This window comes from Phyllopteryx taeniolatus, chromosome 2 (genome assembly GCF_024500385.1).
Source record: "Phyllopteryx taeniolatus isolate TA_2022b chromosome 2, UOR_Ptae_1.2, whole genome shotgun sequence".
Taxonomy (NCBI): domain Eukaryota; kingdom Metazoa; phylum Chordata; class Actinopteri; order Syngnathiformes; family Syngnathidae; genus Phyllopteryx; species Phyllopteryx taeniolatus.
The window spans coordinates 13,498,291-13,521,371 of record NC_084503.1 but is presented as its reverse complement, the minus strand read 5'-3'; the positions used below and the strand labels follow the sequence as shown (position 1 = coordinate 13,521,371).

Below are 23,081 nucleotides of genomic sequence, written 5' to 3'. Positions count from 1 at the left end.
TACCCTGTCCCAGCTTTTTTGGAACGTGTTGCAGCCATAAAATTCTAAGTTAATGATTATTTGCTAAAAACAAGAATCAACAATAATAATTTATCAGTTTGAACATTAAATAGCTTGTCTTTGTAGTGTATTCAATTAAATATAGGTTGAACATGATTTGCAAATCATTGTATTCTGTTTTTATTTATGTTTATCACAATGTCCCAACTTCATTGGAATTGGGGTTGTACATCTGCAAAGCCTAGCTTGCTCCCGTTATACATCCATATGAGTTGATACTGGATAGATATGTTCAGGACTAATCACGACATTCTGACAACACATTTAAGAGGTTGGGCTGCACAGACGGCGTCGTCCAATCAAGTCGTCCCTCTTGTTCAACCAGCAATGAGTCTTATCACCCCCATCAGTACCTACCTTTTCCAGTAGCTTAATTTCATTTAGTTTTTTTCATTTGCTGTTGTGTTTTGTTATTTGTCATTGTGATGAGTTATTTGCTGTTGTTTTTTAAAAAAAGTTTGTTATTGTGTTTAGTTATTTGCTGTTGTTTTTTGCACTTCCGTAGTAAAATTATAATTACAGTAAATATTGTAGGGCATAAAACTAAAATAATCAAATGAAAACCAGTAAGTATGATCATAATGGAGTTTGCTGTGTGCTGCCATATTGTTACGCTGCTGCTGTTACTTATTGTGTTCTGTTCGTTACCTGTAAATGTCATAACAATATATACTGTGTATCAACAGAATATCACTATTATTGATGGTAGCAGGAAAAAAATATATACACTGTATATAGTACCAATACACGACTTGTCAAACGTTTTAGAACACACCAATTTTTCCAGCCCAATTTCTCATTTTCAATGAGAGTACAGAACAAAAAAACACTCATCCAAACACTTCATTATATTTCCTTGGTCCTTAGATGGCACCAAGGCAATATTTTAAATGAGCGCATGACATCGTTACTGAAAAAGTCACCACTGGTTGTGCTTGCATTGCAGGCGACGTGGTGACATTCGACAACTGGCGCCTGCTGCACGGCCGAAAAAGCTACATCAGTAGGCCGGACAGAGTGCGACACCTCGAGGGCGCCTACCTGGACTGGGACGAAGTCATGTCTCGCCTCCGAATACTCCGAAACGCCGTCAACTAGGATGACGCCACGCTGTGAACCCTGTGACCGTCAAGTGGTGACACTTTAATCTCTGCATGGCATGTGAATTACATTTATGACAGTTGGAGGAGTTCCAGCTTTACTCTCGCCAGTGCAACTATTTATGAACTCTGGTTTTATTGAACAATTTTAGAAGACAGTCTCTGAAAACATTTTAAAGTGAATCATCTTTCAAGTAGGCTATATGGAGATTTTGGAAAGTCAACTCATCAGCAGATGGCTTCAACCTCCAAGCTTGTTTTGCCATAACCCAACAGATGGGTTTTCTTTCACTCCAAATATGACTAATGCCGGTCCAACCTTACCCCACTCTTTAATAGTTACATTACTACTTACTTTTAATGTATACACAATCTGTTTTTCGAATCAAACGTGATCGTCTCCTTTTCTTTCCACCAGACTATTTTTTTGCAGTACAGCATATTAAGCACATATCATTAATTTGCTCCAACGAGGCTGTTTATTTTTGGATGTAATCCTGTGCCTTCTCTCTTCCAATGGTCTTAATTCAGATGCTGGGGAGCCAAAGTTGAAAATAAATGAAGTGCTTGTTTCATTGCACCTACAATAAAGCAACCTTTCAGCCGAATGTAATTTTTCCAAAGAAACGAACACGAGGCTCCATTTTGGACGACTTTATTAGAGGGCTTAAGCTGTACATTTCTATAAACCACATATTTCTTTCCTCATGAGACAGATGCCAGTCAAAACAAAGACATAGTTGGGAAGATCCACTGATCCTCAAAGCTTTGTCCCAGTGTCACACTGAATTCTGGATTCAGGTTTATCATGACCAAGGAGGTGGAATTAGTGGAACTTCCTTTTTACTCACTTGGATACAGTCAAAGGCTAAAAATACAGGCTTCTATCAATGTATTGCTGGATGTGGAGAAACTACTTAACACACACTGAAAGTTGGATGAGCAACCAGAATCTTTGTCTTTAGGACATCATCAAAACACACTGCAGAAAATGTCACACCTCCATCAGTGTTCACCTCTTTTAATTTTTTTTGTGAACTTCCTTTGTGGATGAATTAAGAATCTATCAATTGCAATGTGGCCACGATAGCCGTTTAACCCCAAATTGTACATTAATAGTACACCAAGGACACCCTGACTACTCAGGTGTAGAATTATCATGAAGACCGTGTGTGTCATGTCCAGACACTACATGAATGCGAGGGAGGCGATGAGTTTGAAGGTCACATCACGTTCATCACTTTACGTAGCGTGACCCAATCTATCAAATGATTCCACGGTTCACACGGAGACACAAAATCACATCACATCACACTGACGCCATGTCAATCGACAGCAAAAGAATGTACGTTCTCGCTGACATTGTTCACCCTGTGAACTCAGTATTGCCCATTTAGGCAATTCAATATTTATGGGTATTACTATTCAGAAATATACAGCAAAATGTGTATATAATATTTATTCCTGTATGGTCACATGTAACATGCTACGGATGAACAGCAGCACACAGACGAGGTTACAGTGGAACTAGGACAGTAATTCAGCCCAGCGGACTGAGCTAAGAGCAGGAGCACAGATCATTTCCTTAGCAGCCATCCGTGTACGTGTTAGCAGAGAGCGACGTCACAGTAAATAAGCACTCAATCACAGTTAATAGTTTAATGGGTTGGGTGCACGGGACCTGCATGCACTTGGTTCCTCTAATGAACATCTGGCCGGACAGCAGAAGGCAACACAGACAAACTTCCTGGGAACGAGTATTTACACGACATCAGAGAGCACTGTAGGTTGAAAACGGGCCAATAGTTACACTGATTTGTGTGCTTCCGTGTCACGATCGGGGATTGTCTGTGGTGTTTGAGCTCAAGTCGAGGCACATGGAGGAGGAGGTGGAGGACGATTGAGGTCCAGGTGGGCAGAGGGTAAACTAGCTTGGGAGGGGTCGTGGCGATAGAATCTTGGCTTTTCCATCTGTCTCCTTCCCCTTCACAGCTGCCACGTAGGAGAAAAGGCAGAGGACCGAGTAACAGATTTGATGGGCCTGTGGAACATGAGGAGGAGGAGGAAGAAGATTCATGACCCAGGTCGAGGTGATGTCATATCATACACCACTCACAAAAGTTGAAGATAATAGGCCTTTGAATGAAATTTCAGGATGAACCTACAATGCACTATAACCTTTACAGGTTAACAATTTGACCTTCTGTAAACTTTGTCCAACTGTTGAAATGGTTCAGCAGTTTTTGCACAATGTGCTGTTCTCTAACAAGCTGAATGGTGAAAGGTCTCCCCTTTAAGGACCCTGATGTTTCCAATGACATTACGACCACCATTTCGTCATTTTTCCTCAATGGAGTGGACCGTTGCAGAGTAAATATTTACACTTATGTTTGATCATTTTCTTCATACTATGTGTGTAAGTGGATGTTAAGCTTAACATGTCACCTTATGATGATAAGTTCCTACGGGTGCTTTGTCCCGGTGCCATTCTGCCCTTTACCTGTGACGGGAGGAAGTGCTTTCACCTGTTTTGCCAAATGTGGAAGTGTGGTTCAAACAAAAGGTGCTCTGTTCTGAGTTAACACATCTAGATATACAGTGGGTGCGGAAAATATTCAGACCCCCTTAAATTTGTCACTCTTTGTTACATTGCAGCCATTTGCTAAAATCATTTAAGTAAATGTTTTTGTCATTAATGTACACACAGCACCCTGATATTGACAGAAAAAACAATTGTTGAATTTTTTGCAGATTTATTAAAAAAGAAAAACTGAAATGTCTCGCAGTCATAAGTATTCAGACCCTTTGCACACTATATAGTAGAAGCACCTTTTTGAGCTAATACAGCCATGAGTCTTTTGGGGAATGATGCAACAAGTTTTTCACACCTGGATTTGGGGATTGTCTGCCATTCCTCCTCGCAGATCCTTTCCAGTTCTATCAGGTTGGATGGTGAACGTTTGTGGACGGCCATTTTCAGGTCTCTCCAGAGATGCTTACTTAGGTTTAAGTCAGGGGTCTGGCTGGGCCATTCAAGAACAGGCACGGAGTTTTTCTGAAGCGACTCCTTTGTTATTTTAGCTGTGTGCTTAGGGTCATTGTCTTGTTTGAAGGTGACCCTTCAGCCCAGTCTGAGGTCCTGAGCACTCTGGAGAAGGTTTTTGTCCAGGATATCCCTCTACGTGGCCGCATTAATCTTTCCTTTGACTGCAATCAGTCGTCCTGTCCCTGCAGCTGAAAAACACCCCCGCAGCATGATGCTGCCACCACCATGCTTCACTGTTGGGACTGTATTGGACAGGTGATGAGCAATGCCTGGTTTTCTCCACACATACCGCTTAGAATTAAGGCCAAAAAGTCCAATCTTGGTCTCATCAGACCAGAGAATCTTATTTCTCACCATCTTGGAGTGTTTTTTTAAGCAAACTCCATGTGGGCTTTCATGTGTCTTGCACTAAGGAGAGGCTTCCGTCGGGCCATTCTGCCATAAAGCCCCGACTGATGGAGCGCTGCAGTGATGGTTGACTTTCTAGAACTTTCTCCCATCTCGCGACTGCATCTCTGGAGCTCAGCCACAGTGATCCTTGGGTTCTTCTTTACCTCTCTCACCAAAGCTCTTCTCCCCCGATTGCTCAGTTTGGCCGGACGGCCAGCTCTTGGAAGGGGCCTGGTCGTCCCAAAACGTCTTCCATTTAAGGATTATAGAGGCCACTGTGCTCTTAGGAACGTAAAGTGCAGCAGAAATATTTTTGTAACCATGGCCAGATCTGTGCCTTTCCATAATTCTGTCTGTGAGCTCTTCAGGCACTTCCTTTGACCTCATGATTCTCATTTGCTCTGACATGCACTGTGAGCTGTAAGGTCTTATATAGACAGGTATGTGGCTTTCCTAATCAAGTCCAATCAGTATAATCAAACAGAGCTGGACTCAAATGAAGGTGTAGAACCAGCTCAAGGATGATCAGAAGAACTGGACAGCACCCGAGTTAAATATATGAGTGGGTCTGAATACGTATGGCTGTGTGATATTTCAGTTGTTCTTTTTTAATCTGCAAAAATTTCAATTCTGCTTTTTTCTGTCAATATGGGGTGCTGTGTGTACATTGAGGGGAAAAAAATTTATTTTAGCAAATGGCTGTAATATAAAGTGAAAAATTTAAGGGGTCTTAATACTTTCCTTACCCTCCCTCCCTCCCGCTCTCTTTCTTTATATATAAATATATATATATATATATATTAATATATATATATATATATATATATTAATATATATATATTAATATATATATATATATATATATATATTAATATATATTAATATATATATATATTAATATATATATATTAATAGATATATATTAATAGATATATAATATATATATATATATATATATTAATATATATATATTAATATATATATATATATATATATTAATATATATATATATATTAATATATATTAATATATTAATATATAATATATATTAATATATATATATATATATAGAATATATATATATATATAGAATATATATATATATATATATATATACATTAATATATATATATTAATATTAATATATATATATATATATTAATATAAATATATATATATATACATTAATATATATATATATATAAATATATATATATTTATATATTAATATCTAAATATATATATATATTAATATATATATATTAATATATATTAATATATATATATATATATATATATATATAAACCAGTGGCCGACTGGTTAGAGCGTTAGCCTCACAGTTCTGAGGACCGGGGTTCAATCCCCGGCCCCGCCTGTGTGGAGTTTGCATGTTCTCCCCGTGCCTGCGTGGGTTTTCTCCGGGCACTCCGGTTTCCTCCCACATCCCAAAAACATGCACATTAATTGAAAACTCTAAATTGCCCGTATGTGTGAATGGTTGTTTGTTTGTATGTGCCCTGCGATTGGCTGGCAACCAGTTCAGGGTGTACCCCTCCTCCTGCCCGATGACAGCTGGGATAGGCTCCAGCACGCCCGCAACCCTAGTGAGGAGAAGTGGCTAGGAAAATGGATGGATGGATGGATATATATAGACACACACACAGAGCGGCTGTAATAAGTATTTAAGACGTTAACATTTTTCTCACTAAATATACAGTGAACCCTCGCTACTTCGCGGTTAGACTATCACAGATTCACGACTTCGCAGACTTTTTTACAGTGCAATTTTGCATGCTGCCTTTTACAGCGTACAAACCCGCATTCTATTCTGCGTGAAATACGCGCGAGTCACAATTAATAATTTATGTTTCCAACCTCATACGTTGCTCATTAAAACTAAATTCGTTATTTCTAAAAATTGTCAGAAAATGTTTATATTTTTATTTCTTAAATGTTTGGGCCTTACGACAAGTTTTGAGCTTTGTTTTGTTACACAATAATATTAACAATAATAATAAGTACTACAACAATAATAATAATAATAATAATGTACTTATGCCCTGCGATTGGCTGGCAACCAGTTCAGGGTGTACCCCGCCTCCTGCCCGATGACAGCTGGGATAGGCTCCAGCACGCCCGCGACCCTAGTGAGGAGAAGCGGCTCAGAAAATGGATGGATGGATAATGTACTTATTTTTGTTACAAAGGGTTTAAACTTTGAGCGCGTTTAAACAAGAGAGGAAATGTTAATGTGAAGTTTACAGCCTTAAACATAGTATAATAATTGTAAAAAATAAAGTTTCCTACTTCACGGATTTCACCTATTGCGGGTTATTTTTGGAACGTAAGCCCCGTGATAAACAAGGGAACACTGTACTTCCAAAGGTGCTATTGACAGATATTGGGAATAACCCAAGTAATCCATACATACAAAGAAAGTAGAACAAATAAGAAATAAAATTGTGTGTAATAATGTGAAATGACATGGGAAAAGCATTGAACACGCTAAATTGTATTTATTTAATACTTTGTACAAAAGCCTTTGTTTGCAATGACAGGTTCAAGACGCCTCCTGTATGGAGAAACTAGGCCCATGCATTGCTCTGGTGTGATTTTGGCCCATTCCTCTACATAAGCAGTCTTCAAATCTTGAAGGTTCTGTGGGCTTCTTTTATGGACTGAGTTTCAGTTCTTTCCGTAAATACTTCAATTGGATTCAAGCCAGGTGACTGGCTGGGCCATTCTAGCAGCTGTATTCTTGTTGTTTGACACCAATTGAGAGTTTCCTTGGCAGTACGTTCTGGATCATTATCCTGCTGAAATGTCCACCCTCGTTTCATTTTCATCATCCTCGTAGATGGCAGCAGATTTTTGTCAGGAATATCTCGGTACATTTGCCCATTCATCCTTCCTTTCAATAATGTGAAGTTTACCAGTAGCATTTGCTGAAAAGCAGCCCCACACCATCATCTTCCCACCTCCGAACTTCACTGTTGGTATGGTGTTTTTAGGGTGATGTGCGGTGCCATTTCTCCTCCAAACTTGCATTATGGCATCCAAAGAGTTCAATTTTGCTCTCATCAGACCAGCCTATATTCTCTGTTATTTAACTGGCTTGGTCCAAATGTTCAGCAAACTTTAAACGAGCTTTGACATGCTCCCCCCCCCCCCCAGCAACGGGGTCTTGCATGGTTGCGCGTGCATTACTAACGGTTTTCCTTGTGACAACAGTATCTGCTAATTCCAGGTCTTTTTGAAGCTCTCCACTGGTGGTCCTTGGCTCTTGGACAACTCTTCTGATTATTCTTTGCACTCCTTTGTCAGAAATCTTGCGAGGACCACCTGATCGAGGCAAATTTATGGTGGTATGATTGGCTTTCCACTTACGTATTATGGCCCCAATCGTGCTCACTGGAATGTTAAGAAGTTTAACTATGCGCCTGTAACCAATGGCATCGTTATATTTTGCAATAATGAGTTTAGGATGGTCTTGAGACAGCTCCGTGCTCTTACCCATCATGAGATGTGTCTTGACTCACACCTTGGCAATGAGAACTTTTTGTCGGCCATCAATCAGGACTGAATCGGCTGATATTCATTTACACTGACAAGGGGCTGTATTGCTGTTTGATTACTGATAGATTTTAGGTGTTGTCTTGTTGCCTTTTTGCACCTCCCTTCATGTGTTCAATACTTTTTCCCTGTCATTTCACATTTTTACACAACTTAATTTCTGATCTTATTTCTTTGTATGTTTGGATTGCTTGGGCTGTTCCCAACATCTGGTGAAAATTTCATCTCAATAGAAACTTTGGAAATATATTTAGTGAGAAAAATGGTGACGTGTTAAATACTTATTTCATCCGCTGTGTGTGTGCGCACACCGGTACCCACACAGTGGAACCTCAATAAAACGGACCCAGATATAACGGATATTGGATACATCCATCGGGACTGAACAATGTGTCCAAAAATAGTTTCTGTTGAGAAAGTTTGTCAGTTCCAGAATTGGCCACTGCTGTTTACTAGCGCTGTGGCACAATGCAGGCAGAGAATGGGACTGATGAATTTCCGGGTCACAGATATAGAACATGACTGGATTCAATTCCAAAAGAAGTGCCTCCCGTGCCTACTTGGCAGCCATGTTAAATGTGGGGCACTGACGTGGCAGCCATGTGTTGATGGTTCTATCTATTGTCCTATTGTGCATAGAGCAGGAGAGAGCGGCCCGGCTGCAGTGTTAACTCTGAGGAATACAAAGCAAGTCTTTGGAGTCTGGAACATGCCATTTTTAGTACGTTTTTTTTGTTTTGTTTGGGGTCAAGCAGTTGGCCTTTCGCAACAAATTTGAAACGCTCATGAAAGCGACTTGCCTATGATGAGTACTGTACGTCAACAATGTCACCATGACCAAGCACAATAGCGCAGTTAAGTTTGGATAAAATTTAAGCTTTTTTTTTTTTATATATTTGACATTAACTTTGTACTGTACATAGACCACGAAAAAAAAATAACATTGTACAGTAATATGGGTGCATGTGGACTAAAAAAAAAACAAAAGTGCTTCTTTGAAACAGACAATCGGCCATATAGGATGATCCCCCCACCCCGGTTTCATTTAATTAGGGGGAGAAAAAAATATTCAAAGTTACCTGGCCCTGTGTGAAAAAGTAACGACCCCTAAACCTAATAACTGGTTGGGCCGTCGTCAGCAACAACTGAAATCAAGCGTTTCCTCTAACTGGCAATGAGTCTTTCACATCTCTGTGGAGATATTTTGCCCCACTCTTACTTGCAGAATTGTTTGAATTCAGCAAAAATGGAGGGTTTTCGAGAATCAAGAGCTTTTTTAAGGTCATGCCACAGCATTTAATCGGATTCAAGTCTAGACATTGATGAGGTGACTCCAAAACCTTTTTTTTAAGCCTTTCAGAAGTTGAATTGTTGGTGTGTTTTATATTGTTATCATGCGGCAGAACCCAAATTGTGCTTCAGCTTGAGGTCACAAACTGAACTGGCTGAACATTCTCCTTCAGGATTTTCTGATAAAGACCAGAATTCATGGTTTCATCAATCACAAGTTGTCCAGGTCCTCAAGGGGAAAAACAGTCCAAGACCACTATCACTCACATCCATCACACTCCCACCATCATGCTTGACTGTTGGTACTATGTTCTTTTTCTGAAATGCTGTGCTACATTCACGCCAGTCGTAACGAAACACACACCTTCCAAAAAGCTCAACTTTCATCTTGTTAGTCCATATAACATTCTCACAAAGGTCTAGGTTTTGACACTGACTTTAACCGAGGAAAGGGTGCCCTGCAGTTCTTTAGAAGTTGTCCTGAGTTCCTTTGTGGCCTCCTTGATGAGTCATTGCTGTTCTCTTGGGGGTAATCTTTGTAGGCCGGCTACACCTACGAAGGTTCACTACTGTTCCATGTTTTCTCCACGGGAGGATAATGGCTCTCCCTATGGTTTGCTGGAATCCTAAAGCTTTAGAAATGTTTTTTGTAATCCTTTACAGACAGATAATTATTTTTCGACTGTTCTAGAATTTCTTTGGATCGTGTCATTTTGTCACAGCTTTTTTTTTTAGATATTTTGTCCGACTTGATTTTGTCGGTACAGATTATGTTTAAGTGATTTCTTGATTGAAAAGGTCTGGAGGGAATCAGGCTTGGGTGTGATCAGTAAAAATTAACCAAAGATTGTGATTAGCCACAATTCATGATTTAACAAGGGGGGGTCATTACTTTTTCCACACAGGGCCAGGTAACTTTGAATAGTTTTTTTTTCCTTAAAAAATTAAACCACTATTTAAAAACAGCATTTCAAGTTCTTTTGTCTGATATTTACATTTGTTTGGTGATCTTAAACAAAGTGGGAAAACAATGCAAAAAGAAGCATTTGAGAAGGGGGCCATTACTTTTTCACGGCACTGTGTGCGTGTGTGTGTGTATTTGTGTGTGTGTGTATACAGATCAAAAGATGAATATGAGACAAAAGTTCAGAATTCCAGCTTCTCTTTCATGATATTTATATCTGGATGTATTAAACAACTTAGGACAGAGCACCTTTTGTTAGAAGCCACCCACTTTTAAAGTGAGCAAAAGTATTGGAACAGACATTATTAAATTAACTTAAAGTGAGTAACTTAATATTTGGTGGCATAACCCTTATTTGCAATAACTGCATCAAGCCTGTGACCCAAATACTTCACCAGAATTCATTCTTCAGCTGAAATGCTTTTCCAGGCATTGACAGGAGCCTCTTTCAGTTCTTGTTTCTGGGGGTTTCTCCCTTCAGTCTCCTTTTCAAGAGGCTGAAATGCATGCTCTATTGGGTTGAGCTCTGGTCATTGACTTGGCCAGTCTAAGACCTTCCACTTTATCCCCCTGATGAAGTCCTTTGTTGTGTTGGGAGCGTGTTTTGGGTCATTGTCTTGTTGCACGAAGAAGGTTCTCCCAATTAGTTTGGATACATTTATCTGTAAATTGCCAGACAAAATGGTTTTGTACACTTCAGAATTCATTCTGCTGCTCCCATCATGAGTTACATCATAAATAAAGACTAATGAGCCGTTCCAGAAGCAGCCACGCAAGCCCAATCCATGACATTACCTCCACCATGCTTCACAAATGAGCTTGCAAAGAGAGCAAAAGGTACAAGTCGTCACGAGTCATTACCCCTTACTGAAGCGCACCTTCATTCTTCAGAGGTGAGAGACAGAGAAGAGGAAAAAAAAGAAATACACCCCTCTCATTCCCACAACATTCTCACACAATTAGATTCGTCCAGCTGCACTCAAACGTATCTTTATGTGAATGGGTGCATGCAGAGGATGAGAAAGGAAGAGAAAACAGTCCTGAGCACATTTGCAAGACCACAGAGAAGTACTGTGCTAAGAGCTATGGTACAATAAAACTTTCAAAGGTTATATAAAGCTAATATGTGATATATATGGAACGTAAATTTTCCAAATCTTGGTCTCATCAGTCCATAAAACTTTGTTCCAAAACTTTTGTGGCTCTTCTCTGTACTTTGCAAAATCCAATCTGGCTTTCCGATTCTTTTTGCTGATGAGTGGTTTGCATCTTGTGGTATGGCCTCTATATTTTTTCTCTCAAAGTGTTCTTCGAACAGTGGATTGTGCTATATGCACCCCTGCGCTGTGGAGGTTGGCAGTGATGTCACTGATTGTTGTCTTTGGGTGTTTCTTCACAGCTCTCACGTTTCTGTCATCAACTGATGTTGATACCCTTGGCCGACCGGTTCGATGTCTGTTGCTCAGTACACCAGTAGTTTCTATCTTTTTCAGGACATTCCAAATTGTTGTATTGGCTATGCCCAATGTTTGTGCAATAGCTCTGATCGATTTTCCCTCTTCTCTCAGCTTCAAAATCGTTTGCTTTTCTCCCATAGACAGCTCACTGGTCTTCATGTTTGCTTAACAGCAAATGCAATTTTCATAGGTAAAACCCAAAGCCAAAAACGCAACACCGAAGCAACTAGAAACACCCATCAGTCACATGTTCCAATACTTTTGCTCACTTGAAAAATGGGTGGGTTCAAACAAAAGGTGCTCTGTTCAGAGTTGTTTAACATCTAGATATACATTGGCTACGGAAAGTATTCAGACCCCCTTACATTTTTCACTGTTATATTGTAGCCATTTGCTAAAATCATTTAAGTTAATTTTCCCCCCTCATTCATGAACACACAGGACCCCATATTGACAGAAAAAAACGGAATTATTGAAATTTTTGAAGATTAAAAAACAAAAACTGAAATATCACACAGCCTTAAGTATTCAGACCCTTTGGTGTGACACTCATTTAACTCAGGTGCTGTCCATTTCTTCTGATCATCCTTGAGACGGTTGTACACCTACATTGGAGTCCAGCTGTGTTTGATTATACTAATTGGATTTTGTGAGGAAAGCCTGTCTATATAAGACCTTACAGCTCACAGTGCATGTCAGAGCAAATGAGAATCATGAGATCAAAAGAACTGCCGGAAGAGCTCAGAGACAGAATTGTGGCAAGGCACAGATCTGGCCAAGGTTAAAAAAAAAAATGTCTGCTGCACTTAAGGTTCCTAAGAGCACAGTGGCCTCCATAATCCTTAAATGGAAGACGTTTGGGATGACCAGAACCCTCCCTAGAGCTGGCCGTCCGGCCAAACTGAGCAATCGGGGGAGAAGAGCCTTGGTGAAGAGGTAAAGAACCCAAAGATCACTGTGGCTGAGTTCCAGAGTTACACTCGGGAGATGGGAGAACGCACTAGAAAGTCAACCATCATTGCAGCCCTCCACCAGTCGGGGCTTTATGGCAGAATGGCCCGCCGTAAGCCTCTCCTCAGTGCAAGACACATGAAAGCCCGCATGGCGTTTGCTAAAAAAACACCTGAAGGACTCCAAGATGGTGAGAAATTCAGATTCAGATTCTCTCATCTGATGAGACCAAGATAGAACTTTTTGGCCTTAAATCTAAGCGGTACATGTGGAGAAAACCAGGCACTGCTCATCACCTGTCCAATACAGTGAAGCATGGTGTTGGCAGCATCGTGCTGTGGGGGTGTTTTTCAGCTGCAGGGACAGGAAAGATGAATGTGGCCAAGTACAGGGATATCCTGGACGAAAACCTTCTCCAAAGTGCTCAGGACCTCAGACTGAGCCGAAGGTTCACCTTCCAACAAGAGAATGAACCTAAGCACACCTAAAATAACGAAGGAGTGGCTTCAGAACAGCTCCGTGACTGTTCTTGAATGACCCAGCCAGACTCCTGACTTAAACCTAAGTAAGCATCTCTGGAGAAACCTGAAAATGGCTGTCCACCAACGTTCACCATCCAACCTGATAGAACTGGAAAGGATCTGCAAGGAGGAATGGCAGATGATCCCCAAATCCAGGTGTGAAAAACCATCATTCCCAAAAAGACTCATGGCTGTATTAGCTCAAAAGGGTCCGTCTACTAAATACTGAGCAAAGGGTCTGAATACTTACGGCTGTGTGATATTTCAGTTTTTCTTTAATAATTTTTTCTTCTTTTTTCCCCTGTCAATATGGGGTGCTGTGTGTACATTAATGAGGAAAAAAATTAACTTAAATGATTTTAGCAAATGGCTGCAATATAACAAAGTGAAAAATTTAAGGGGGTCTGAATACTTTCCATACCCACTGTAAATACCAGGAAATAAATTCTGAACTTTTGTCTCATATTTATCTTTTGATCTGAAACCCAATTGTCTTCAGTATACACCAAAAACAAAGGAATTGACCTTGCCATTCTAATACCTTTGGAGGAAACGGTATATTATTTAGGCGGCACGGTGGCCCGACTGGTTAGAGTGTCAGCCTCACAGTTCTGAGGACCCGGGTTCAATCCCTGGCCCCGCCTGTGTGGAGTTTGCATGTTCTCCCCGTGCCTGCATGGGTTTTCTCTGGGCACTCCGGTTTCCTCCCACATCCCAAAAACATGCATTAATTGGAGACTCTAAATTGCCCGTAGGCATGACTGTGAGTGCAAATGGTTGTTTGTTTGTATGGGCCCTGCGATTGGCTGGCAACCAGTTCAGGGTAACGGGATGGCGTGGGGCGGAGGAGCAGTTGGGTTCGCCGCTGCCTTGCTAAGCGCCGCATGTGGGGGCCACACCAGACACTGTAGCACAATTAAGACAATAACACTTCTTGGAAAAAGCATTTTTCCGGGTTGTAGTCATAGCTTGATGGCAGACTACATGCTGTAGTGGTAGAAATGGGCCAAGTTATTATCAATAAAGAAGTGGCAAGTGCGTTTTTGGTCTCCGTTTTAGCCCCGCCCCAAAAATCTGTACGATTGAGATGGAGAAAAAGAGTTTCACGTAATATCACATTAAGTCAGTACTTGGTTGTTGACAGTCTTTACACTGCATTGTTTTCAGCATTCATCTTCAAACATATTTAATTTGGCTATGCGGTTATTTTAAATACAAAAATATTTTGTTTAGTTTTACAGTAACCTTCAGCTGAGAGTGGCCTTTTTTGAAGAATACTGAAAAATCTGTAAGTCTGGTCACTCATATCTCAAGGGACCACTGTATTCTATTTACAAATGTGTCAAATCTCCAAATGACATTATCCATAAATGGCTGTAATTCCAACTTTTTTAAACCACTGTGGCGGTATATTGCAAGTCAGACTGGAAAATTGACTTGGCATGTTATCAGCTCAACTAATTTATCTTAAAAGCCTACTTTCATACTGTGACACATTGAGTGAAAGGCACAGTGGTGCACGAGCAGACTGGTGAGGACTCACCATGGGGGTCTTGTACTTGTGGATCACCACTTCTTTAGTTTCAGGAACTATGCCGATGCAAGAGACAGAAGAGAAATTCAAGGGCAGCAGGAACTTGAGTCAGTTTATCTTTGAAAGTGTTTGGGTGTTGAAGAAGTGAAATCTGAACATGGCTTCAAATAGGTTGTGAGCCACTAATGTCCCCCACCAGTCAAAAATGGACACAAATTCAATTCGGAGGTTTTAAGCCAACCACTGTTTTTTAACAATGTGTCTGTGAATATTGAAATAAAAGATTAACTTCATGTGGAATAAAATAAATCAATGATCCACTTTAGACTGTTAAGGGACAAAACATAGCCCACAAAATAACAAATAAAATGTGTTTTTCAAGAGAACTGTTTCAATATTAGAAAGAACATTACAAGTAGTACACAACTTTCCCTCCACTCCAATGAAATGAACGTGAAAGGATATGACGAAGGAGCAACTACACAGTGCAGAACATATTTGGCCCCAGTGTGACTTTTCATTAGTAACTGAACTGATAGCAGAGAAAAGGAGGCTGAAGAGAAGGACATGTTAAACCTCTTTCTCCCAGCACCCTAAAAAAAAAAAAACAGTTCAGGAAGATCTCCCCTTGCTGTGGCAAAAATGACCAATGAGAGATGGAGTCTGGGGTGATCTCCCAAATGAACCGCAGCTGATGAGGGTAGCACAGGACAGGAAAATGAAGGAGTCGAGAAAACAGATATTGTGTGTATAATTTGTCTGAATAAAAAGGTGACAACACTTTACCTGCTGGAGAATGAAGGTTTTCATAGTGGCAAAGATGAGGGCAACATTACAAAATCAGCACAGAGACACGACAGTAACCCAGCCTGGCACTTCACTTTAACCTTTGCAAACTATTTCCTACCTCCCTGCCTGCTGCTTTCAATACCACGCTACTATGTTAACCGACTTACACTCTTCTTTCCATTAGTCTGTTTAGTAAACCTGGACCCATACCAATAACAGCAACACATCATGTGGTTTACGTCATCATCCACTGACCTTCAGACAAATAAATCCCTCCAGTAAAATTAGGATGCATTGTCTTTGCTTTCAGTGAACAGTTTTCATTTATGTCTGGGATGAGGGGTAGGCATTAAGCTAAATCATACATTAAGAATAAGGAAGAGTCTTTACAAATAATTAAATTCAATACTAATACATGCTGGCTCACTGCCTTCTGAACTGAAGATTTCTCTTTCACATTTAAAGACTTAATCATCAGATGGAGTTTTAATCAAGGGTAAATTGTTCCCACCCACAGTATTCACCTTCCACAATCTCAAATAGATTTTTATAGTCTTCATACTATTACAAAAGCAATAGATACATTTTAAATATAAGTAACTGTTCCATGAGACATTTAGGATTTATCAAGTATGAAATGACTGTTATTTCTGATTTTATTTCAGAATAAAATCTTATTTTGCTCCCCAGTCTAGTTGTGCATCATCAAATGTTTAATTTTGTGGTGTGTCGGTCAGTCGAACGCTCACGTCCAATTTACTGAATCCTTATTATAATATTAAAAAAATAATAATGATAATCCTTGCCATGAAGCTGAGTTACTGCCGCGCCAAGTACAGGCCTACAATCAATAGATGGTGTAATTACCAAATTCCTCCAGGACAAAGACTCCCTTCACTGTATTGCACTTTTTTATGTGACTCAGCTCTATGAAAACCTAAAAAAAAAACAAAAAACAAAAAACAACACAAAGACAGACCATTATTAACTCAACAATACTGGATGATAGTTCAAACTTTATATAAAAATAACCAGGTTAAACCTTGCCTTATTAATTTTAAAAGGTAAATAAAAAAAAAGCTACATGAGGAATGCAAGCTTTAACAGCAACGGAAGGGAGGGGGGGGGGGGGGGGGGGGGGAGCACAATATGAGAAGTTTCCATGATACATGGGCAACAGTTAAATGCAGTGGGACTGGTCAAAGCTAACAACTACTTCACAATGGCACTGGAAGTCACATCAGAGAGCAAGTGATTTTCGGTTTGAAAAGGTAATAGAAAAGTATTCATTTTGAAGCAATGTGGCCCATAGATGCATACATGGAATTTTCAGACAAAAAGAGAAAAGGACACACAGCTACAAGAGTAAAAGGAAACAATAGAAAACAAAAAGAAACCCATAAGATGTTACTGCTAAGAAGCAAACACAGCAGAGGTTGTGTACCTTCCGCTCCTTGCAGGGGGAGAAAGCATGGGAGAGAAATGGTTTGGATTATTATGGGACAGAAGAGTACAAACACTCAATGGCACTCTGGGTGGGGCACTGTCCACAGGAGCTTTGTACAAACTTAGTCGAGAATCTAGCCAAGACGGTACCCTAACCATTATAGAGACAAAAACCGGACCAACCACTTGACTAGGGTGGTAAAAAGCTGGCTTCACCTTAGTTTTCCAACCCCCAGAGCCCTCCATGCCTCCTCCTCCAGCAACAAGGGCTGGCACCACACGCTCACACAAGCACAAGAAAGTCACGAGAACAGTCAATGATGGGATGCTTGATTCCTGCAGCATTGTAGAGACGTCCCCTCCGACATTGTATGAGGGGGCAGGCAAAAAGTAATGAACCCAATTTCACTATTCGCTATGGATTGACATTTTTTCAGGTTGTAGTTTAAATACTTGTTTGAAATCTTATTTTAAAAAAAGGTTGTCCTCTTCCTGTCAGCCTTTTTGCAAATGAGGTGATTGTTGGAAGTCCGTCAGAAGCTAAGCGCTGTCTGTGATTCAATTTCTTGCTTTGGAAGGGGTAGTAGCACAACAAAACATTTTCAAAACGTTGCAAAATGTGTATGGGGAAGCTACAATAGGCTGCATCACAGTCAAAAAGTGGGTGTCCAGGATCAAAGGCAAAGAACAAGCGCCTGCTTTGAGTGACCTCTTTTTACAAGCAACGAAGCGACAGACCATTTTCATGGGTTAATCGTGGGAAGAATACTCGGGTCAAGGCACTGATCAGAGAAGATTGTAGAGTCGCCACTGATGACATCACAATCACGTGTCATCATTGATGACATCACAATCATGTGTCATCATTGATGACATCACAATCACGTGTCATCATTGATGACATAATCCTAATTCCATATACATTTTGTCAACCGTTATAAAATGGAAGGTTTCCCTCCCAAAGCAAAAAATTCAATACAGCTCTCTGCTTTTGACGGGCATCCAACAATGTCACTTGCAAAAGGCTGAACAGGAAGAAGACTGGCTTAAATAAACCTTGAAACAAGCATTTAAACTAAAAAAACGTGAACATTTCAGAAAAAGAAAAAAAAATCAATTATTAGTAGGTTAAAATTAAATTGGGCACATTACTCTTTGACTGCCCCTTATACTTACTGCAGAACAAAAACCTGTGCTTGATCATTTTGTGTTTAATTTTTTTAGAGACGCTCGTTACGATAGGATTGACTCCTGAATGAGTTTTTGAACAATTAAAAACAACAACATTAACGTTAATGAATGGTGAAGATATATGAACAAGGACACGTAGATAAATTCTTATTTTGATATGATCAGGTCCAGTGGACCCTCCGAAGTCAAAGTTTACAAACTTTTTTGGGACAAACATGCGTTAAAAGTATTTTTTTAAATTCTATTTTTAAATTGTGGGAAAAAAATTGAGCAATGTCCCTACCTTCTGCTCAAAGACAGCATAAGACAGAATATCTAGGGTACAAACTTTTTGGGGACAAACGTGCGTCAAAAGTTTTTTTTTTTTTTTTTTTTTTTTTTTTTTTAATAAATAGGAAAAATGTAAGCAATTTTCCTCCCTTCCGATCAAAGACAGCACAGGCCAGAAACTCCAGAGCGATATTGTGGTGTGGGGTGTGTTATGACTGATTTCTCTCCCCTGAACAGACAGGCCAACAATCCTAAAGGCTAAACTTGTGTAGTATTTGTGTAGTAGGCCCACCTACTCCACACTACAAATGATTTTAGAGAAAACCCACACACACTGACCAATACTTTTTGACTCACACCGCGAACTGGAACACACATTATAGCTGTTGGGCCGTCGGTGAGCCACGATTACCCTGTAGCCTTATATAGATGCTTAGTGATAAATGCAAATGAATTAAGAGGATAAAGTAGTCAATGGGTGGAAAATAAGGGTCATACACTGCATGTTTGCATAAACAACATGAAGACTTAATTTATCTCAAATGGAGGCCTACTACAATACACTGAAGGTATGTTTCAAGTTCAAAATGTGTCATATTTGTTTCTACACCACATGTAAATGTTATACTAAAAAGCTACTAAAAGAGCCTACTGATATACAGGATACCACTACGGCCATCATATAGGAAAAGTATATTTAATCGATCAATCAATCCAACCCTTTATTCAACCAGAAAATAGAAACCCATTGAAATCAATGTCGCTTTTTCATGGTGATCTGGCCAAAAAGGCAGAGTACAATTTACGTCATTACAATACTGTGTGTGTGTGTATAAATAAAAGAACACGGTACAAAACTACCGCCAATTGGTTAGAATTCATCCAGATGTGAGAGCAGTAAACACTGATCAAATGTATAAAATGAAAGCACAACCAAACAACAGAAGTCTAGCATATCACAACAAAACAAGTTACACAATATATTGTGAAGTATAACTGATATATAAATGTTCCATTATACTCCTCACTCTTTTAACCTTTATTATAAATGAACTGGTAATGAGCATATTAACGAAGAATGTTAAAATGTTACTAAAACATTGGAATTAGTCAAGGTTGTAGTTTTGGCAACAGTTTGATTCTGGAGCAATTTGAATTGATTCATATGGGAACATTTCTTCTAAGCCACTGACGGAGTAGTGGGAGATTCGCCTGACTGGTGCGGGCAGCATGGGTTCAATTCCCACTCAAGGATGGTGTGAATGTCTGTGCCTGTATGTGCCCTGCAACTCGCTGGTGACCAGTTCAGGGTGTAGTCCGGCTTTTGCCCGAAGTCAGCTGGGATAGGCTCCAGTGCACCGCGACCCTGAGCAGGATAAGTGGTGTTGAGAATGGACAGATGGGAACATTTGACTTTGGAGGTTCCACTATTTGTTGATGTAGTGCACCCTTAATAATGAATTTGCTCATATTGAAAATTATTCTCCCACTCGTTAGGTCTCATCATCCAAAAAAACTTATGCGGTCATCACATATGCTGATAGTTAAATATAAATGATTATCAGATGAGTGTTTTTTATCCGTGTTTTTTTTTTTTGGTAGGCTTCCACTTCCCATTCAGTATTTTGTGTAAGATAAAAAAAAATCTAATTCCTAAAAGGAGAATATTAATTACCTTCAACTTCTATTATTAATTCGTTACCCTTTTAAACTGCTCATCGGGATCATAACCGAATGTTCTGATAAACCAGCATACAGAACAGACGAGTGACAAATTAGAGAAAAAACAATAAGAGCTAAAGATCTGAGACTTAAAGAGTTCAAGGTACAAATATATTTTTTTGTTGTTGTAGGATGGTTTAATTGTAATGGATTTTTGAGAATCTTTGTGAAAATGTGTTTCATCCGTTGTTGTTTTTTTTTGGGGGGGGAGGGCTGATTTACCCAAATAGCTCATGCTAAATTGCATGTTCACGCTAACAGACTGTGGTTACTGTTGGTGGGCATGTTGTGCGTGACTTACTCAGATTGTGATCTTTTATAAAAATCCCAAATAGCGAATGCTAAATTACATATTCCCTCACTCCAACAGATTGCAGGTGTAAAAGTTGTGGAGACCGCAATATTAAAAGAGGGTTTCGCGCTTCAGGTAGGGCTGATGGTTTGCATTAACCATGGATAATTTAAGAGAGTACCACAAGTACAAAATGAAGTTTGAAGTCACAGAATCGAAGGTTTTAGTGGAAGACAAACAAATGTATGACTGAGTTAGAGAAAAGAAATCTATCACTCCAATAATTTCGGGGAAGCCAGCAACCGCATAAAGCCATGTTTTGTTTGATGTAACTCATCCTGAGTGCGTGGCAATTCCATGTGCCCATCCTTCATAACACTGTGTTTAAAACTTGGGACAGCATGCCCGAAAACTGCTCTGTAATAGGCCAACACCAGACAATTGTCACAGTGCTCTGAAATGACCCAGATGCAAGGAAATCCAGAGTTGAAGAGTTTCGTCATAGGTGATATGGCATGACTCCTTGTCACTGGCTCTAAGTCAGCCCTTTGATCATTCAGAAGCTTAGGCCATTTTGGTTTCTGACCTCTCAAAAATGTTTACACAAGTGGAAAAGCTCTGTTCTCCCGTCGCCTCTCATTTTGCATGCGCCATTTGCACCTGCCTTTCACATGCACTACTTCAAGATGCAAAATCAGCCATCGCGAATAGTCTCAGTTTGATAAATCACATTGCGCGTGCTGAATTCATCTACTTGCAAAGTGAAGTATGTGGTTTGGCAGACACAATCACAGGTGCGCCCAGTTAGTAGCACTTTTCCACGTATTTGCGTGAGATATCAACTTTGCGTCTTTTTTTCCCTTGTGCAAACCTTTCGTAAATCAGGCCCTAAATATTTTAGGAGGATATGTTTTGGAAGAATGGTGGTCATCATGCCAGTATATTCTATGGCAATGTGCACCAACACCAACTAAGACACTTTTAGGAAGGCTCCTCCTGTAATTTGTCACCAGTCTGTCCAAACTCACTAACTGTGCAGATGGGAAGACAAGACATGACAATGTTTGAGGGTCCAAACTTAAAATATCCAGTTTGCTACTGAATAGCCAATTATTAATGAAAAGTCTTTGATCAAGGTCATCAGTCTTACCACTGATGCACCACACACACAAACACACACCAACACTCAATTTCATCCCACACAGTAAATGAACAAGTTTTATGTCATCTCCCAAATGTGAAAAGAAACGTGGAGGGATGTGTTTATACTTTATATTGTTTGGGAAATGCAAGCATGCAGGCAAACACACTAACTCAAAAAGAATAAAGCTAAATCAACATAAAAGACAAATTCTTCCTCTAAGGAAACTATGAGAAAAGGCCAATCGAACATTTGACCAGTCTTTTCTACCTTTGGACTAAAAGCTAAAGTGGATAACACTAGAGGAAGACAGTCACGATGTGAAAGGAAATGCAAAGTGGAGAAGTGAGGAGAAAGGCATAGAGTAAGATGGGATGAAAACTCGATTACCATGAGTGAGTTTTGTTTTCATGCCCTGAAGTGAGGTTTGAAGGCTCTTTCTGCAGTGGTCCATGCTACTTACCTGACTGTGCATGAACTTTAGGTTGATTCCTTCCAACGTGACCTGCAGCAATCCTCCCTCTCCACTTTTCATATCTTGGACAGGAAACTCTCCACCGAGCTCTGGACCTAAGGAAAATAATTCTAAAGTTTAGTGCTAATTAGGACAAGAAAAAATTAGAGGCTAACATTTGTCTGATTGTTAATATTGTCCATAAAACATAGGCACAGTTAAAGCACGAGCAGAATCTGAGGATTTTTTTGTCCATATTTGACCAGGATTACATAAACGTTTTGGATGTATAATTCTGCAGTCAACATGGGGAGCCCTCGGTTTACGACGTTGCTGACATACGTTTGAAGATCACTAACAAAAATGTGCTGAACTAGTATGTGCAGCGACAAAAGATCGCATCATCACACAGCACAAGGGGGCACGCTCGGTTACAGAATTTTTTTCTATGGTTTTCTATACAAATATTGAATGTAATTATGACTTAATAGGGGTGCCCCAGTCCGATGTCAGCAAAAAAAAAAAAAACGAATTGGGCATCGGACTGGATCTAAAATCTCTGCTTTTATCATCTACAAGCAGTCCATTCCATGCTCCGCTCCAACACTTTTATCCAGTAGCACCCAGATAGTCAGCAAAACCCACATGATCACAACAACAGGTTGCAAAGGTGCTGACATAGTAGCAAGGAGTAAGACTGAATTTTGCTTGCTTGAAGTCGTTTATTGACACTCCAGTTGAAGTTCACTGGAAAACTAAACTCACATAAAGAATTACCCCTATTGAATGTTCAAATACATCACTGACTTTGTTTCTTCGTTTTCGTTCACAAAAATCACGAGCAAGCAAAGCAAATTTATATAGCACATTTCATACACAAGGTAACTCA

General features: G+C 39.7%; 2 protein-coding genes across 37 annotated transcripts in view; one reads left to right on the top strand and one right to left on the bottom strand.

Annotated features, from left to right (window-relative positions):
• Positions 1 to 1,762, top strand: part of bbox1 (butyrobetaine (gamma), 2-oxoglutarate dioxygenase (gamma-butyrobetaine hydroxylase) 1) — a 46,188-nt gene extending 44,426 nt beyond the window's left edge. The window contains exon 8 of the mRNA XM_061761969.1: positions 1,007 to 1,762. Coding sequence (XP_061617953.1) covers positions 1,007 to 1,158 — 152 coding nt within the window. The 3' untranslated portion in view covers positions 1,159 to 1,762. The remainder of the gene's footprint in view (positions 1 to 1,006) is intronic.
• Positions 1,763 to 1,799: 37 nt separating this feature from the next.
• Positions 1,800 to 23,081, bottom strand: part of madd (MAP-kinase activating death domain) — an 81,676-nt gene continuing 60,394 nt past the window's right edge. For 23 of the 36 annotated variants that reach the window (XM_061761666.1, XM_061761746.1, XM_061761684.1 and 20 more), the window contains 4 exons: positions 22,202 to 22,308; positions 16,544 to 16,613; positions 14,897 to 14,943; positions 1,800 to 3,201 (listed from right to left, as the gene is read on the bottom strand). In XM_061761666.1, the coding sequence (XP_061617650.1) occupies positions 3,088 to 3,201; positions 14,897 to 14,943; positions 16,544 to 16,613; positions 22,202 to 22,308 (338 nt within the window). In that variant the 3' untranslated portion in view covers positions 1,800 to 3,087. Of the gene's footprint in view, positions 3,202 to 14,896; positions 14,944 to 16,543; positions 16,614 to 16,700; positions 19,950 to 22,128; positions 22,309 to 23,081 lie in introns of those variants that run through there. The other 13 variants (XM_061761811.1, XM_061761804.1, XM_061761799.1 and 10 more) reach the window with 3 other exon arrangements.